This window comes from Engystomops pustulosus, chromosome 1, assembly GCF_040894005.1.
Source record: "Engystomops pustulosus chromosome 1, aEngPut4.maternal, whole genome shotgun sequence".
Classification (NCBI taxonomy): Eukaryota; Metazoa; Chordata; class Amphibia; order Anura; family Leptodactylidae; genus Engystomops; species Engystomops pustulosus.
Window position 1 is genome coordinate 216,538,948 of NC_092411.1, and position 20,419 is coordinate 216,559,366.

The 20,419-nt window shown below is 36.6% G+C and overlaps 1 protein-coding gene across 1 annotated transcript in view; it reads left to right on the forward strand.

Annotated features, from left to right (window-relative positions):
- FAT4 (FAT atypical cadherin 4) overlaps positions 1-20,419 on the forward strand; it is a 169,713-nt gene that overhangs the window by 142,122 nt on the left and 7,172 nt on the right. The window contains exons 9-14 of the mRNA XM_072119383.1: positions 247-4,596; positions 7,370-7,474; positions 11,061-11,368; positions 15,728-15,813; positions 18,036-18,215; positions 19,995-20,119. Of these exons, the coding sequence (XP_071975484.1) occupies positions 247-4,596; positions 7,370-7,474; positions 11,061-11,368; positions 15,728-15,813; positions 18,036-18,215; positions 19,995-20,119 (5,154 nt within the window). The remainder of the gene's footprint in view (positions 1-246; positions 4,597-7,369; positions 7,475-11,060; positions 11,369-15,727; positions 15,814-18,035; positions 18,216-19,994; positions 20,120-20,419) is intronic.

Below are 20,419 nucleotides of genomic sequence, written 5' to 3' on the forward strand. Positions count from 1 at the left end.
CTCCTATGTATTTTGCATATGGCCATGGCTGTGCTTGATACACCAACCCAGTCCCTTTTCAGGCTCAGCTTTAGTGAACATCAGGTCTTGCAAAATTTTTTGAAAGTAGACCATAGTTGATCCTATATAAGTGGTCTACTCTGTGGATTATCAATATCAATATAATTTCCTGAAACCCACTTAAAATACAGATGTTTTGTATGGTATATGTTTTTTTTTTTTAATATTGTTTCTTTTTGTTTTTAGATTCATTTGTGTTTGCTGTGACTGTGACTGATGAAGACATTGGAACAAATTCAGAGCTTCATTTCTCTTTGAAAGGCCGTCATGCAGACAAGTTTCACATTGACCCACTACGTGGTGCTATAAAGACTGCAGAGCCAATAGAGGGATCTTCAGAGATAACATTTTCTGTCCACGTAAAGGATGGTGGTGTTAGTTATAAATCAGATTCAACCACTGTGACGGTCAGGTTTGCTAACAGAGCTGACTTTCCACAAATTAGAGCTGACCAAACTACATTTGTGTTTTCGGAGAACCAAGAAGTAGGAACATTGGTGACCACAGTCTATGGCTCATCAACAAGAGGTGGAAGTTTATCTTTTTACATTGCTAGTGGTAACTTTGGCAACACGTTCCATATTGATGAATTAAATGGACAGCTTTATATTAAAAACCCATTAGATTTTGAGACCATTTCGAAGTATGTCCTGTGGATTGAGGCTAGAGATATGGGGTTTCCACCATTCTCCTCTTATCAGAAGATAGAAGTCAATATCTTAGATGTCAATGACAATGTGCCTCAGTTTAGGCAAGATCCTTTCATTGCAGAAATAACGGAGAACCTTTCACCACGCAGAATCCTTACAGTTTATGCTAAGGATAAGGATAGTGGATCAAATGGGCAACTGGACTATACTATTGTTGATGGGAACAAAGATAACTTCTTTAGTATAAACAGAGTTAGCGGTGAAATAAGAAGTACAAGATTACTGGACCGAGAAAAGGTTTCTCAGCATATCTTATCCATCAAAGCATCTGATAAAGGGACACCTCCGCAAAGCTCAATAGTCAAAGTGGTTATCAATGTTTTAGATGATAATGACAATGCACCAAGATTTTCTCAGATATTCAGTGCCTCAGTTCCAGAAAATGCTGCTTTAGGCTATGTTGTTACACAAGTTACAACCTCAGATGAGGACGCTGGAGCAAACGCAATTAGTAGATACACAATTGCAGACACTAGTCTTCCTTTCCATATAAATCCCAATACTGGGGTGATAACTGTAAGCAGACCTATCAACAGAGAAGACACAGATCGCTACATTGTTCGAGTTTCTGCCCATGATTCTGGTTGGACTGTAAGCACCGATGTTACAATATTTGTGACTGATGTGAATGATAATTCTCCACGATTCAGTAAGCCATCCTACTACTTAAACTTTCCAGAAACAACAGAGCCTGGAATTAAGATTACCCAAGTTTTAGCATCCGACCCTGACGAAGGCCTCAATGGTCAAGTTTATTACTTCATGAAATCTCAATCTGAATTTTTTAGAATCAATTCTACAACAGGAGAGATATTTAATAAGCAGCATTTAAAGTATCAGAACCCTAGTGCCTCAGGAAATATTAATATCAACCGACACAGCTTTATAGTCAGTGCCTCTGACAGAGGTAGCCCTCCGCTCATGAGTGAAACTACTCTATCAATTAACATTGTTGACAGCAATGACAATGCCCCGAAATTTCTACAAAGCAAATATTTTACTCCTGTAGCCAAGAATGCAAAAATTGGCACAAAACTAATTAAAGTTACAGCTGTTGATGAAAAAGACTTTGGACTGAATTCTCAAGTGGAATATTCAATGTCAACTGAGAACTCTGGTGGAAAGTTTCATATGAACAAAGACTCTGGGTGGATTACTGTGGTGTCTTCTTTAACAATGGATTTACATAAACATTTTCTGATTAAAGTTACAGCAAAAGACAAAGGTAATCCACCACTATCATCTCAAGTAATGGTTAACATTACTGTCACTGAGGAAAATTATCACACACCAGAATTCTCTCAAAGCCATATAAGTATAACTGTCCCGGAAAGCTTTACGGTGGGAGCAGTTATCAGGACTGTATCAGCAAGGGACAGGGATACTTCTATGAATGGAGTGATCACATATAACATAACGGCAGGAAATGAAGTTGGTCTCTTTGCTATAAACACTTCCACAGGTGCATTATCATTGTCCAAAAATCTTGACTATGAAACGTGCCAAAAACATGACCTAACCATCAGTGCTGTAGATGGAGGATGGGTTGCTAAAACAGGTTACTGTGTTGTAACAGTACATATTAAAGATGTCAATGACAATCCCCCTGTTTTTCAGTCTGAGGACTATATGCCTAGTGTCATGGAAAATGCACCAAGTGGCACAACAGTTATACGCTTGAACGCAACAGATGTAGATTCTTCACCAAATGCAGTTACAGCCTATTCCATACAGTCTTCAGACAGTGACCTATTTGTTATTGACCCAAACACAGGTGTGATCACTACTCAAGGTTTCCTTGATTATGAAACAAAGCAGTCTTACCACCTCACTGTGAAAGCATTCAATGTTCCCGATGAGGAACGCTGCAGTTTTGTGTCTGTGACAGTCCAGCTTCAGGGGGCAAATGAATATGTTCCTCGTTTTGTATCAAAAATGTATTATTTTGAGGTTTCTGAGGCTGCTCCCAAAGGCACTGTCATTGGAGAAGTTTTTGCAAGTGACCGTGATTTAGGAGTTGATGGGGAGGTCTACTATTTGATTTTTGGCAGTAGCAGGAAAAAGGGCTTCCAGATTGAGAGAAAGACTGGAAAGTTGTATGTTTCTGGTCTTCTAGACCGGGAAAAGGAAGAAAGAATATCGCTTAAAGTTTTAGCAAAAAATATTGGAAGTATTCGTGGTGCAGATATAGATGAAGTTAATGTTAATATCACTGTACTTGATGCTAATGATCCTCCTGTTTTCAGCTTGAAATTTTACAATGTTCAGATCAGCGAAGGAGTACCACCCGGTACACATGTCACATTTGTTAGTGCCTTTGACTCCGACTCAGTTCCAAGTTGGAGTCGATTTTCTTATTTCATTGGTTCTGGAAATGATAAAGGTGCCTTTTCAATAAATCCACAGACAGGACAAGTTACCGTCACCACTGAATTAGACAGAGAAACCACACCTATCTACAACCTTACGGTGTTGGCTATTGACTCAGGAACACCTTCTGCAACTGGAACTGCAACACTAATTGTATCGCTAGAAGACATCAATGACAATGGTCCTGCTTTATCTACTACAGAAGGAGAAGTCAAGGAAAATCACAGAGCAGGATCTCATGTGATGACATTGCAGTCAACAGATTTGGACCTTCCACCAAATCAAGGTCCATTTAATTATTATCTCCTTAGCACTGGACCTGCTACTAGTTATTTTAGCCTCAGCCCTGGCGGGGTGCTTACTACAACTAGAGAGATTGACAGAGAACAAATTTGTGAGTTTTTCTTATCTGTTGTGACAAGAGATTCTGGCTTTCCTCAAATGTCTTCCACTGGGACTGTACATGTCAACGTAATTGACCAAAATGACAACCCATCTGAATCAAGGACAGTAGAGATTTTTGTTCAGTATTATGGAAATGTCTTTCCTGGTGGCTCTTTGGGGAGTGTCAAACCTCAAGATCCTGATGTTTTGGATAGCTTTCAATGTACTTTTACGTCAGCAGTTACAAGTCTTTTCAGTATTCCAGCAGACACTTGTGACCTCCATTCTCAGTCGAGGTCCACTGATGGGACATTTGATCTTATGGTCCATAGTAATGATGGTTTACACAGTGCAGTCACGAACAATGTCAGAGTTTTCTTTACTGGATTCAGTAATGCTACCATTGATAACAGTATACTTCTAAGGCTAAATATACCAACTGTTAAAGACTTTTTAACTAACAATTACCTGCATTTCCTACGTATAGCTAGTTCCCAATTGACAGGACTCGGAACTGCCGTACAAGTTTGTGGAGTGTTTGAAAAGAATAACAGGACTTATGTCATGACTGCAGTGAAGAGAAGCAATAATCAATATGTTAATCCAAGTGGAGTAGGCACTTTCTTCGAGAGCATCAAAGAAGTATTATTCCGTCAAAGTGGAGTATGGATAGAATCAGTAGATCATGACTCTTGTGCACATAATCCTTGTAACAATGGTGGAAGCTGTATGAGAAGACTTGCTGTAAGTTCAGGAATTACAGTTTTGGAGAGTATCCCTGTTATAATAGTGGCAAATGAACCGCTACAAACATTCATATGCAAATGTCTGCCAGGATATGAAGGAAATTTATGCGAAACAGATATTGATGAATGTTTGCCACTTCCATGTCATAATGGTGGAACCTGCCACAACCTTGTTGGAGGGTTTTCCTGCAGTTGCCCAGATGGTTTTACAGGAATTGCCTGCGAGAGAGATATTAATGAGTGCCTTTCCAGTCCGTGCAAAAATGGTGGCATATGCCAGAACTTTCCTGGAGGCTTTAACTGTGTATGTAAAGCTGGCTCCACAGGTAAGACATTTTGTGTATGTTAAGACTTATTAGAATGCTAATCTATATCAATGTGTTTTAGTAGATATATGAGATGAACATTTTCTTATCTCTGTTTTCCGCTCCATTTGTGTGTAAGGCTTCTGTACCTTTGTTGGAGAGACTGGTTTTGGTTGGCCTTGGAACTGACTGTAAATCTTCTGATGGTCAAACAATTCCCTCTAGCTTATCTTGCATTGCAGACAGAGAGCACACCACACACATGCACTTCCTGGTTCAGCCACACTTCTAGCGGTGTGGAGAAGACACAGCAGCAGCTGTCCTACAAACATTATAAGCTCTGGATCCAAGGGGAGGGAATGACATAGCAGTGCTGACTGTGTTTTATTAATTAGGTGGCTCTGATCTGTCTAATCTGTCTTTCTCTACATCTCAGATACTAGTAGACTGTTCAAAAGCTAAATGAAAGTGTAGCTAAACCCTGTACCTTAATAATAGAAGGACATTTTCAGCACACAGTATCTCATAGCACAGAATAATCATGACGTGTCTGCTGTTATAGGAGCTGAAACAGCAATAAAACTGAGTAAAATCGCAAAATTTATCTTTATAGTGTAAGCATGACAACAAATTAAAATTTGAGAACTTTCTTTCATGGCCAAACCCCTTTAAGCCAATTGGCACTGTGTACAAATATGTGCTATACAGATGTCATATGTACTACATTTTGTAGGGTCTTAAAGCTTTATTAAAAGAGTTAAACAAACTGTTATTCTATGTTATGTTTACCGAGGGGTCCAAGGTGGGGAACATGGAACTCCAAAGACATAAGTCATACTTAACCCCCTTAGGCCTAGCACTAGTTATAATAAAGTGCATCAGCTTATGTTACAGTGCTGTTTTTATTCGAGACATTCAGGGTATATCACTACCACTCCCTGTTTGTACAATGATCACTTCATGCAGTGATTATTTTTAAGTGTGTTTTCGATATTATATCTAATACTACAGGTATTTAAACTTCTGTACTCTAGATGTATATCTGTCAAATATTCCTAAGCTATATTCAAATTAATTTAAATAAAAGTAGTGGCCAAATCTGCACCCCTGGAAGATTTGTTTACCTCTGGGTCCTAGGTTCCCTAAGTGATGAGCCAATTAAGAAATCCATGAGCTGCGAAGGCTAGAGTTACAACCTTGCATATAGCTCATGTTTATAGGGCATGCACTGCATGTAGTCTGTATTTATAAAGCATGTAATTGTAAACCATCATGACTAATAGAGTCAGACAGTCCTAGTCAGTTGTGAGTGAGCCAGAGGTCAGGCTGTCCTGGTACACTAAAGAACCAGAAATAACAATGAAAATATTAATATATAACGCTATTATCTATATGAGTATGTCAATGTAGATGGAATATTCTCTAATCACAACATGAATCTTTGCCGGAGATGTTCCACCACTTTTGGATGCTTTTAAGGTCTCAGTGGATACAAGTATTTGACAGATCAGAACCATATTGCTTCAGATATTCCCTGTCCAGTCCATGATTCAACTTGATGTCCTGTAAATTTCTTCACATGTGGAATTGCTATCAGTTTATAAATTGGACGTTAAAATGAAAGTCTGTAAAAACACCGGAGTAGAAAGACTTGTAGCGATCAAATTCCCGTGGTGACTGGCCACATATTTTATGCCTTATGTATTCAGAAATATGTGCCTTGATATTTTATAAATGTAGATAAAGTAGTGTGCATAGACTAGCTGTTGGATCCTGAATTGGTTAAGAAATCTACCATAAAAATAAAGCATGATAAACCAGGGACACTTACTCATAGATCCAGGCACTGTGACTGTGGTAATCTACTTATATTTGTTATCCATGGCCTCCTTCCTTCTAAAAACAACTTTTAAAATCATACTAATGATCCTGAAGGGACTCTGGTCATTACCAGAGCCCCTCATTGCTGCAGATTCACAGGTTGTTACAATGAGCAGCAGCAGGAAGTGCAGGGAGAGTGCAGGGAGAGTGAAGACCTTATCTGCCTGTGAGGCTACAGCACTGAGGGTATCTGGAGCCCTTATTAGAATACTTTAAACAGTTGGTTTTAGAAGTAAGGAGGCCATAGATAACAAATATAAGAAGATTTCCACAGTCACGGTGCCTGGATAAGGGCCCCTGGTTTATCATGCTTGATTTTGATGGTAGATTTCCTTTAAGGTCCACATAAACAGTAAACCTAGCTATACACATTACCAAAATACTCAAAGACCCAACAGCTATACCTTTTAACTAATAGTATTCGTGTTCAATGTGGAGACTAAAGTAATAGCCAATATCTTGATGAAACCCATCAGCTTCCTTTTCTCGCCCACAATTGACGCCAAATTTCCACCAGTTCCCCCAAAATCTGTGAGTTCAGAGGATATTCTTCAAGTGTATTTGCACAACTTAAGACTACATTGGGTCACTGACCTGGGACTAGTGACATTGCTTTAACCAGTGTCACCTACTATAGTCAGGTGATGAGCCTGTTAGGATTAAAATTTTTTGTAAACTTTATTGCATCATGAAATATCAGCCATCTTTTATCCCGATTGCCAAAATCTGCCGTAAATGAGAAGTTTTTTCTGTGTAAACGGGGCACTCAGTGCTAAACTTTGTCATTTGATAAACATGAATCCTTTTTTATGTTTTTATAATTTATCCTTACATTACAGTTGAATTAAAATGAACGGGCAATGCTGTTTTGTGTTTATTGCTGGTATTTGACTAGACTTTTTTTCTCTTTCAGGTAAACTGTGTGAATCTGCCATTAACTACTGTGAATGCAACCCATGTTTTAATGGGGGTTCTTGCCAAAGTGGCTTGGATGGATACTACTGCCACTGTCCTTTTGGTGAGTTTTCTTACTTTTTGCTAAGTGTTCAAATTTCTTAGGCTTCATAATATAGCATTGGGTGAGGTATTTGACTGAAAGTCATAATAACCAAAATTCTTTTTATACTTTGTGGTGCATTCATTTAGGCTTTGTTCACATGTGGCGCTTGCATTTAGTTTTGAAACACAATACTACAGTTGAGGAGAAGAAATTTGCCTAATTACATTGTTGTTAACATTTAACATTAATGCACATGTTAGAACAGTATGAGCACTGCGCTTTGTAAATGCAAATGTAAACAGCAATGCAATAAGGCAAATCTCCTCTCCTTAGCTGTTCAAAATGCAATGTAAACGCTGTGTGTGAATGCAGCTTTATAGAGCAGAACACAAGGGCATTTAGCTACAAATGTAATGGGGATTGGATTTGTATTATAGTCATCTTTACATTATAAATTACTGAACACTACTCTACTCAAATATTGTATCTATGAAGATGAGTGATTTGTCAAGCCATCTAATCCCCATGTGAAATTGGACTTTTACGTCCAGCTAAAGTTATTCCACTATTGCAAAATGACTTTACACTACTCAATGTGAGACTATGGGTCCCTAGAGACAAACTGTTGGAATGGTTTGGGATATATCTCGGCTCATATTATCAGTTCTTATCTGTAACTGTCGGGAATACCAAGAACGGTCCTAGTTTGATACTTGCAAATTCAGTTAAACTACAGATTCTGTCCTGCGGTCCACTTTCTCAAAGATATTATATGGATCACATATGGCAGGTACCTCTATTATCTAAACATTCCCAAGTAGCATGACATCTAGAATGGAAAAATACCAATTTACATTCTGAGGCTGCAAGTACATCTGCCACAACAATTGCTAAATATCTTTATAAAAATATGGTGTAGATCTTTTTACATATAGAAAATTCTACTAGCATATAAACCATCTGTACTCTTGTTATTCCATACAAGCCGCCCTAGTGTTCCAACGATTGAAGACAAAATATCGAAAGAAAATGATGCACACTTTTTTGGTGTAGTTGCATAGATCAAAAACTTGCAAGAGGTTTCAGTATAAGCATATTCCTTCATCACTGGCGAAGGATACTGCATAGCAACTTACAGAGTGACGTCCACAAACCTGGCCTACTTCAATTGAATTACAGGAAAAATATCTAAAGTTCTTATGCGCAACCAAAGACTGGATACATAAATAGCTAGCAAAAATTTCCCAGTTCTGATGAGTTTGCTCTGCAGACACATTACGAGCAGCTTGTATTGCATCCACCAGTAGATAAATGGTAAAAGTCCCATTGCTTGTTGGTATTGGGTATACTTACATAGGTTATGCTACCATGAGTAGCATAACTAGAATACTCATTTACTAATAAAAAAAATGATTCATACAAGTCCAGCAAATACTTCACAATAGCTGTCTGTGTTTATCTGGATTAGCTGTACGGTATATGGTAATAATTACTCCAATTGAGATCTGGATAGCTTTTCAGAAATGATAATGCAGTACAAGCAAAAGAACCCAACCATTCAAAGTTTTGTCCACACTTCAAAAGTACAATAAATGATGAAGTCAGGGAGTTTCAGTATCACCTTTATTGCAGCTCATCTTTAATTTTGAATAATAAGGACTTGGAAGCAGAATATTTGTGAAGTGCCAACAGGATCGACTGTTGGATGGAAATCAGCTAAGAAAGTTGTCTTTAAATAATTAGAGCTATGCCTTCATACATCTTGGAAGACACTTTCTGTTAAATCACTTGTTTCCACTCTCTTTGAAAGCCAGAGATATATTTTCTCATAAAGCAGTTACCTCATAAGTGTTTGTGTGTGCCTTCCAGCTTTTCCATAAGAATACGATCTTATTTATCAACTTGGTGATCACTACAACTTGGAAAAGTACAGAGAAATGGAGTCAATTAGTTATCTTGAAGATGTGATTAAAATATTAACAATCAAGGGCCTTGGCTCAAAAACTGCATACATTAGAAGGATATATATATATATATATATATATATATATATATATATATATATATATATATATATAATTAGATTTCAGCTGATCATTGCAGTCTGTAAAGCATCCAGAGAGCTTCACCAGAGGCTGCAGTGGGCAGAAAGGTCCGTTTGTAACTGGGGTCATTTGGAAGTAATGTGTCCCTTAGTTGGGGACCACATGTATTATAAAAAAGCATCATACCATATAGCGAAAACAAAAAAAAGGCATGGTGCCACTTAGCATTTGGAAGAGCCAGTAGGTTGAAAAATAACCAATGAGGTCAATTCAACATAATTTTACCACAAATGTTGAATTGCTTTGCTGCATAATATTTATAAGTCATTAATATCAGATTGGTGGAGGTCCATCAGTCAGGACCCCCTCCAATCTGCTGTTTTTTAATCCTTCTGGTACTGTGATTAAGCTTGCTTTATTCTCTGTATAGTTTCTGGTGTCGTCAGCTGTGGCTCAGGCGCCATTTGGGCTACTGGTCTGTTATTGATTGCTATCCTATGGATAAGTCATCACTGACATTATTATCCTGGAAAAACCCTTTGAGACTTTAAACCATTTTTACACCTCAGTTTTCAATATGGGGTATAGCTATGCATAGAAATGGCAGCACGTCAATAATAATACACTATACTACTGCATGGTGCTAGATACAGACTCTACTACATAATACTTGCCATGAATGGAGCTTGTCCAATGCTAATCCCACTATTTACTTTAGTCCTATATAAAGTGTGTTGATCTCAGCATATTTTAAGAAGTGAATCCATATATTTCCCTGGTTAAGATAACTCTGACCTCTACATTTCCAGATGATTCTTCTTTCAAATTTTAACTAGATTATTTGATACAGTTCACTAAAATTTATAAGAGGAGGATTAAGGTTTAATAGGGCTTTATAAAAAGGTAAGCCAACTTCCCTAAACTTGTGTGTATCATTAAAACATGCTTTTTTGGATAATATACAAAAGAAGAGATCAGTCACAACAAATTTATATGAAAAATGAAACAGCCTTAACTTTCTGGCCTAAAATTCTTTCTTTGGTTTTCACGTGAACGTTAGCTCACAACTGAAGAAGGAATGAAAGACACAAGAAGATTAATGAAGTGAGGGAAGCCACATTTGACTTGCATACAAGGGAATGAAAACTGCAATATGTGAGGACATACCTCATCTCTTGTTCATGACCTTACATAGTCAATTTGGATCAGTAACTTGAATGGTTTGTCCATGACCCACAATCTCAACTCAATAGGCACTTCTATATCTATCACCAACAGGTCATGATGATGTATGGTGACATCACTGGTATTCTATCCAGAGTGGAAACTATTCTATAAACCACTATCATTGTTTATCCGTTTCCCATTTTATGCTAATGAAAAACTTGCTGGAAAATGTAGTCCATCATACGGGAAATAGAAGGCTTGTTTCCCCACATATCATATATAGAATATATCTGGCAGTATTTACTATATGTCTATATTGTACACTGTGCACAGTTTTTGTAAAAAAATTCTGAAAATATGCTTTCACATCAACATGTTGTCTCCATATGTAGGTGTTTTTGGAAAGCACTGTGAACTGAACAGCTATGGATTTGAAGAATTATCCTACATGGAGTTTCCCAGTTTGGACCCCAACAATAATTATATTTACATCAAGTTTTCTACCATTAAACCCAATGCCTTGCTGCTGTATAACTATGACAACCAAACTGGTGATACAGCGGAATTTCTCGCTCTGGAGATAGCAGACGAAAGATTGAGATTCTCTTATAACCTTGGAGGCGGAACATACAAGCTTACTACAATGAAGAAAGTATCTGATGGACATTTCCACACAGTCATTGCACGCAGAGCTGGAATGGTAAGACATTTTATTTTCAATGCATATTGGTAAAGATTTTAATATATTTATACTTACATAAAGATTCACCTGATTCATATTATTATGACAATCTTGTTTTTACTTTTATTAGAACCAAAAAACTATTTGATTGGTATTGCATATACATGGTAGATAGATAGATAGATAGATAGATAGATAGATAGATAGATAGATAGATAGATAGATAGATAGATATAGAGGTTTTTGATTGTATATTTCTTTCCCATGTTGTGCATAGGACTAGAAGATGATTAGTCGTCCAATTGAATCAAACATGTCTTATGCTCTTCACTTAGGGTAAGATAATGCTGTTTGTTTAACCTTCTACAGCAATGTTAACATTACTCCCAGTGTTGTCAGTGAACTCAGGAACACTACTGAGTTGCAGACATATACATTAGAATGACTATGTTGAGGGATCTTGTGTCTTGCTTAGATAACAATGATCTTCATTGCCATCTAAAGGCCAAGAGGAGAATATTCTAACAACTAGTAGAACAAGATGTAATTTCATATAGGGGAAATATATTTAAATAACATGGTTTAAAACGATAAACGAAACAAATAAAAAAATTCAAAATGAGTATGAATTAGTATGCATGATTATTATGCTACTGTATTAGGAATGGCTAAGTTCGTTATTGCTAAGTCCTCATAGGTACATTATGAAGTTATGTACCCTAATCCATCGATTTGATCATTTTGATTTCCTAATTTAAAATATTTGTAGTAATTGTCAAAAATGTATCAAGGTATGATATCGACATTATTTATTTAAAAATACAGACCGAAGTAACTAAACACCCAAGAATCTGTGCTCTCAAAGAGGAGCAGGTGTCTTCTAAACATCTGGGTCTCATCATCCTCATCTGACCAGTGAAGACAATTATGGCCACTCCCTATGTAGCTAAAGATAATTTCAAAATTGTTTCCTTTCCATTTTCTCAATGTAATGAATAAGTGAATTCCAGTTCAAGGTTTTTATATCTGTCTCCATTTTTGTTCTGTCTTGAGTGGTAGATTGTCATTAATAGAATAATTTCTTCCCTCTTCCTCCTTTAGTGCTTAGTGTTTTCATGTATGGGGGTGCAGGGATACATCTGATGTAGCAGTGATGGTATAGTATAGTTCTTTTTTCTGATTATTGATGACTAGGGGAATGGTAATCTGGGATTATCTGAGATTTAAAAAATTCAGAAACAGCTCTTGGCTATAGGCTGTATATGGTATTGCCTATCAACCCCATTTACTTTAAGTAGGCTTAACTGGTATAGTGTATACAGCCATTACACAGAACTACTTCTGCTTTAAGAGAATAGATGGACACTTTTTCCAATCTCAGTTTACCCTGTCAAAGTTTACTCCTATAAAATTGTGCAAAAAAAACGAAGACTAACTAGAACACTCTGCCAGAGAAGCAAAAGATGTTAGGAACTCATTTAAATATAGGGCTCAGTCCAAGCTTCTCAATCCAGGCTCCCGATTGTGAGCCCACACGGGCAGGGTCCTCCTTCCATTTGCTTCAGATCTCTGTAGTTTTGTATTTGTACTTGCATTTGTTCTTGTCTGAATGCAATGTATGTGAACCTCTTATTGATTGTACAGCTCCATGGACTTAATGGGACTCTATAAATAATAATAATAACAATAATAATATTAATAATAATAATAAGCTGCCTATCGATTTTTTTCATGTTGATTTGTCTACTGTATTGATGCACCTGCCAGTATATAAACCTTTGTATGTATTTGCGACAACTACTGTGACATTAACAATAATGTGATTGTTAAATATAAATCATAAATAGTTAAATAAAATTATATTATATCAGATACATAAAAACAAATAAGACTCTACTGCCTTCCGAAAAAAAATAATAGATTAATAGTGCTGGAGAACCCTTGTACCTAACTAATCCTACTATGGCCTCACTTTTCCTGAGGAACAAAAAGAAATCATTACCATTGCTAATCACTGCTCGCTAGAATTTCTAGCAGACAGGGGCGTAACTTGAGGGGGTGTAGAGGATGTAGTCGCAGCTGGGCCCAAGAGGCTTAGGGGGCCGATAAGGTGTCATTTTCCCATATGAGAAGACTAATTCAATAAACAATACATTATAGTCAGGGGCCTGGCAAAGACTTTGCACTGGGGCACATCAGTTGCACGTTACACCACTGCTAGTAGACATGAGAAGTCACTATTTAGCTGGAATGAAGACAATCTTATGTGGTTGTGGTTGTGTCAGAATATTTGACAGGCGCCTGGGAAAACACTGTCGTACAAGTGGACAACCCATTTACCACATAGATTTTTCTCACTTTCCCTTGCTCCTACATGGCTTTCGAGTTGCCTGCCTTCAGGCGCACATGTATAATATATTCATTATACATAACTACCATATGCTGCAACTGGCACTGTAAAAAGTGCAACAATAATACATTACAGATGTGTCAGTCTCATATATTGTACACTTAAATGGGGCGCTGAATTTTCAAACTTGGGGCTACTCCATTTATGTCTTAGGATTTTCTGCCAGCACAAACATGTTCTAATATTCTGCCAAGATCAGAGGTCAAAAAAAGGCAGATAGATATTCTATGTGGTATTACCATGTGGAACGTGAAGGCCTAAATTGTTCATGCTATAAAATTGTAATGTTCAGCGTGACCATTAACAAAGTGTAATATTTATAGTGATCTGCCTTCTCAGCAAATATCAGGTTCTGCTTTATTACTAAGTAATCTCTCTAACTGTATAGAAGAGTTACTGGTGGGGGAAGAAGTACCATAGACATATTAAAGTCATTATATAGCTGAAAACAAGTCTTTATGGGGCCAACATCCAGCACGCTGGTATAGCTCATTGTCGGATTTCACTACAGTAAAAATGTTAATTCAGACAGACAAGAATTTCTTAGAATATGGGCCGTGCCTGCATATAAATTTAATTCAATTTTGTTTTCTATGAAGGGAATTGTGGAAACTAAAAATAACAGAATAACATTTTTTCTGCCATAAACATTTAGCGAAACGCAATTTCCACATGTAAAACTACACAGTATACGTCTGTCCTCAACCCACAGGACTTCAAATCTGTCATTTCCTACAGCGCTGAGGGAGTTTAAAGGAAAATGGTAAAAGCATTAAGTTGTCATTTTTGAGATATTGCAGATTAGAAAAGAATAGACAGAACGAGAAAATGGAAAAATAAAAACAGCCGATATTTATGAAAAAAGATTATTTCCTTCTCAAGTACAATATCATAGATGCCATTTTTATTTTTTGTGAGTAAAAACATTATCATTGTCTATTTTGGGAAATTCAAGAGGAATGAATATCCTCAAGTCAAGGAGAGTAAAGGAGAAATATACTGACTGACTAAGAATTTAGAACAAATTTGCAAAATATCAATCAAACATTTTGCGTTTTGAATCATTCTTGCTTGATATATAGTGGCTCTGTATAGGACCATACTGCGGGACATACCGTACCTTTGTTAGCTGAATATGTCTAATAAAACAGAGACATATGGAGAAGTTCTCTATCTGAAATCCAAAAGGATTTGTGGTTTGCTCCACTGCATTCCAAAATACTGAGTTGTTCTCCTCTACTGCATTGCTAGAAACATTCCTTCTAGGGGAAATGATGTCTGGAACAAGCTACTATGCAGAAGCCACATGTAGCAACATACATGTACTGTTGTACATAAAAGTACATTAGGCCTTTTAGTTTAGGTGCAAATGCAAATTTATTGCAGATTTTGCTGCAGAATTCCCCCATTACAAAAGGTGAGAAAAGTGTAAAATTGAACCAAATCCCATCTACATGCTGCAAGTAAAACTGCTGTACTGCAAGTTTATAATGTATAGAATATCCCGAAATAACCTGTGGATTTCAACCTTTGCAATGGGTTAGAGGATTGGTGGTGGCCCAATCGTAAAAATGTTAATTCAGACAAACAATCATTTCTTAGAATATTGCTTGCCTGCATATAAATTTAATTTTATTTACTATGAAGGGAATTGTATTGAAGCAACTATCTATTTAGGTGAGGAATGTAACAAATTGCTTTATTTACATTGAACTAGCAATTTATTGGTGGGAATGTATTTTGTTTCACATGCTGTGCTGTCATTGGTAGTCCTGATTCTGTGAAAGGGGCCTCCATAATGGGGCTGCTGGTTATGTTAATGGATACAGTCAAAAATATCATTGATATACAATATATATATATATATATATATATATATATATATATATATATATATATATATATATTATATATATGTGTTCCAAATTATATTATATTGTAACCTTGAATGTGAATCTTTATTGCAGGCAGCCTCGCTAACAGTTGATACCTGCTCGGAGGACCAGGAACCAGGGTATTGCACCGTCAGTACTTCAGCTGTTTCCAGTGACTGGTAAATCTCAAAATATTTACTATTCATCGCAACAATACCAGATGTCAATGCACAATTTAGGGCGGGGAAACCATGATTGATTATTTAACCAGAGTAGTTTTTTTGTGTTTCTGGAGATCCCCTTGTATAGATTTCACCATGCCCCGAAAACTTGATCTTACTGTTAAGTCGTTAATAAGTAAAAAACGTCATCTGCCTACTGTCAGTTTTTGCAGTAAAATACTTCTAAATTTCACAAGATGTTCCCTACAGGCACAGTTACTTTTAATAAGGATATGTATCCAAGACATTCTGGCCCCAACTTCCTATTAGATTGCACTCCATAAAATCTGTGACTATATTACTCATTCATTTCAATGAACTGTAAAGATCCCTCCTATGTCTCTGCATGTCTTGCCTACGAGCATTCACATATTAACTATGGGACACTTAACTGACACTTACAGTCATTTTTATGAAGTCACTATACATACTATTATAACACTATGTTACAGTGTATCTCAGGGAGCTGCGGAATCACCAGTGTTCACACCATGTTGTACGTACATTAACATGATATGTTCAATCTTAGAAACATGTTATTAGAATTTGAACAATTCAATTCTTTTATAGTAAGAATATTTTCACATGTCTATGAATTTGAGCTATAAAATGAAAAAGCCATCTTTGTAACAAGTCCATATAGTATAATGGTTTCTACCATTAGTAACATAAGTACTGTATTTACCCGTGCTTTTCAGTAGAAGAGGATCATGCAAAAATTGGTCACACTTGAAACTTTGGTAGCCAGATATGCCAGAAGGTTTAAGTAACTGAATATTCACACTGCAGTATGTAGAAAGTATACACAATAGGAAGATTTCCCAAATTTGGCTATAATGTGCTTGGTAAAGATGACTGAAACTGTTAGTTGTTTCGTAAATTCAGTAGGAATCTACCGTTTTTCAAGCACAATAGCAAAACCGAATCTTTTTTACTTCACTTCGGGCGAATCTTTTAAAATGGAGGCTAGCTACAGGTGTCATTCTTCCCAGAGCATAGGAAGAGGGGAGGGGCAAGGGAAAGGAAAAAAAAATGGAGAAAAATCTACAAATCGAGGACCTTTTCATGACAGTTCTTCAAATCTCTGAATATTTGCTCATATCTAGTGCTGACAGATTCTTCAAATCTCTGAATATTTGCTCATATCTAGTGCTGAGCATAATTTGTTTACTCCAGTCCCTTTACTGAATGCTTGTGTACAGCATGTATGGTCATTTAGAAATGAAACTCATTTAAATGTTTACAGCAAAGCAGAGGACAGAAAGTTGGATGAATCTACAATGCTCAGATGCCGTAACTGGAGAATAATTAATGTCATGTTTTTTCTGTACATAGATTTTCCTGGTCAAATGATCAAATACTGAAGTGTGAAGTAGACTCAGCATGATACAGATGTTCTTTTTGATGAACTGCTTCATAAGTTTATAACCCTAACCATTGAACAAGCCATACATGCATAGTATAAACCATTACATGAAAAACTAAAAAAAAACGTCAATGCTAATTTTAAGAACTAATCATTTGTCATATGTTGGTACACCGTGCATGTTTGAATTGTGCCAGGAATTGTGATAATTTAAGGGCTTGTATGGCAAAAAGTATAAGCCATGATAAATATCCCCCTCCATAACTTGTTTTTAGTCCCTTATAATGAAACCTGTTGAGTTTAATAGAGTGAAACACTAAGTGCGGTCAAAGGTCCTAGACGTCTGCTGATGTCATTTTCTGACATGTCAAAATGGCATATCCGGAAAAAATGAAGCCATTGAACCAATTAAGTGTCTTAAATCTCTTATCCAGTAGACTTAGACATTAGTGGTGAACATCTTCTTTTTCCCTAGTGTTACTCGGCAGGAAGGGAAACCAATTATCTGGTCTACCTACTTAAAATAAGGAGCTGGGAATCTCTCCCATAATTTGTGTTCCCTATTCCCTATACTTATTGACTATTGGTTTTCCATCTGTTCTCTTTGACTTTTAGAATATTATCTACTTAGAATTTAATAGTCCCAAAGCATGAAAATCAAGCTTAGTCAATGTAAATGTTACCAAAGCTAAGAATTGTGTTAAAAAGGCTAGTTATCTTCTGTTTCGTCTAGACATGAAGGTGATTTATGCTGTGATCATCATTACTTTAAAAAAGTTATTTGGTTTGCAATGATTCTTCTCTCTTGGAACAGGACACTGGATGTTCAGCCAAACAGAATAACAGTAGGCGGTATTAGATCCCTGGAACCAATACTACAAAGAAAAGGACAAGTGCAGAGCCACGACTTTGTAGGTTGTATAATGGAATTTGCAGTCAATGGGCGTCCTCTAGAACCAAGCCAAGCTTTGTCAGCACAAGGAATCCTAGATCGGTATGTTTTCGGGGCCATGAAATCTGATAACGTAATACCACATTTGCTCATTGCTTTAATACATAACCATAATTCTTAATGTTCTCCACATTTCAAAGAGGATAACATTACATTGATCACACTACATATTTGCAGTATCATCCATATTGAGAACCAACTCACAGTCATGTAAGAAAATAAAAGCAATCTCATCTCTACTGATCCTCTACAGTTCTTCGCTTCTTGGTTCCTTTCAACCGACAGGAAATGCTACTCAGCCAATTACTTGCTGAGGTAGGTGACTGATACACGCAAGGGAGTGGTTGAGTAGTCATTTCCTTTTTGTTGAAAGGAATTAGAGACAGGTAGGGGACCCCGAAGTTGAGTATGGGAGTGGAGAGCGATCAGTATGGTGAGTATGCTCTTATTTTTGCATTAGGTTGTTATCTGTAATTTTTGTTCCCTTCCCAAGAAAATGCAAATCCAATCATAGCTCTATTGATATAGTAAAACAAAAACCTTTCTGTAAGACTTGTACCAGTATCGCTGTGCTGGAAACAATTACAGCTCATTAATCATCGATAATTCCTTGTTGGTGTTATCTTAAGTAATGTATATTAACTCGAGACGCTCCAACAGCTCACTTTTTCAGGTTGTGATTGATTGCTTTAACTATTCAAAAGTGAACTACTTATATTTGGTTCAATAGTGTATTATTTAATGTGACATCAATCCTTGAAGGTTCAACTGGTAGGGGTTTATGGGGCAATTTAGAGATTCAATTCTTTAGTATGAGTAGTTGGCCAGGTTAATGTTGGCTGCTGTCATAGCCATAATTGCAGTTGTACCAGGAAATTGGCCTCATATAGCAGCATGTAGTCTTAAAATTACCCCATGTTCAATAATAATCCTCTCAACATTTAATGGTAATTGTCATCATGAATAGTGAATATTGTAGCTTAAGTAAACTATTGGTAGTCCTTAGGCTGCAGCTAAATTAGAAGTTGTCTGGCAAAATAAATTGAACTGCTGGCTACCCATATTATGGCCCAACTGGACAGATACTCTATTGTGTTATTATTTTATTACGAATATGTAGGGAAGTGAGTACTAAACTCTTCTGTCCATGATAGGGAGGTAGCTTCTCTTCTCTATAGACCACTACGCAATGAGTTGTCTCCAGCTAGAGAATCTGTCAGATGTCAGTACAATACAGTATTTTAGTACATAAATAAAATTACTAGATTTTAATCTCTAAGAATTCTGTTTTGTGATATTCCTATGTTATTAATCTTACAAATGCATGAATACATTGACTGGGTGTTACTGAAGGTACCGATTGGACAATGAGAGAATGTGTAGAGACACACTCCTTTCTGGTAACACCCAGTTGTCAATTACTCAAAATGTCAAAATACATTTTAGTAGGCATATGGGAAACACACTTATTTATGAAAACAGACAAGTCATTTGCAGGAAAATCTGTGTTGTTTTTTCCCGTTAGATCACCTTGATCATTCTTTATGTATGACTTCTAATTTAGGCTAAAATACTTCTTTATACATGACTAAGGTAGGGACAAATGTAAATGCAAACTTCTCGCAAATGGAATGCAATAAAATTGTATTTGTAAAATGAGACTTGGGCAATATTCCCGAAGAACAAAATATACATATTTTTCTAATAAAGGGTCTTCAACCCATGATCACATTTTCCTGATTTTAAAATCATGTTAGGTGACTGAAAAAACAAGCCACGTTTATATCATAGACATTTCACTTCTCTCATTTCTGTGTCTAGGTGTCCAAGATTAGAAGGAGCCTGCACCACAACTTCTTGCCAAAATGGAGCAACCTGCGTTGATAATTGGTCCTGGCAGCAATGTAACTGTAAAGATGGCTTTACTGGAAAGCACTGTGAAAAGTGTACGTTAAGTTTTACACCACTTTATAATAACCTGACTTCACTAGGAAAATAGCCTAAGTGCTCACAATATAAAGTAATGCATTTTATATGGGATTTTATGCTGTTCCAGTCCTAAGTGTTATCATATACACTACAGGTGTTTCTATGGGTTTTCCAGATTTGGGACCGAAACATTATACATCAGAGAGGTAGATTTATTAAATGACATTTTAAGGATTATTTACTAATTGACAGTTATACAAATAACACTTTGACTTTTCTGAACTCCATCCATACATTACTGTGGAATACAATTCTCA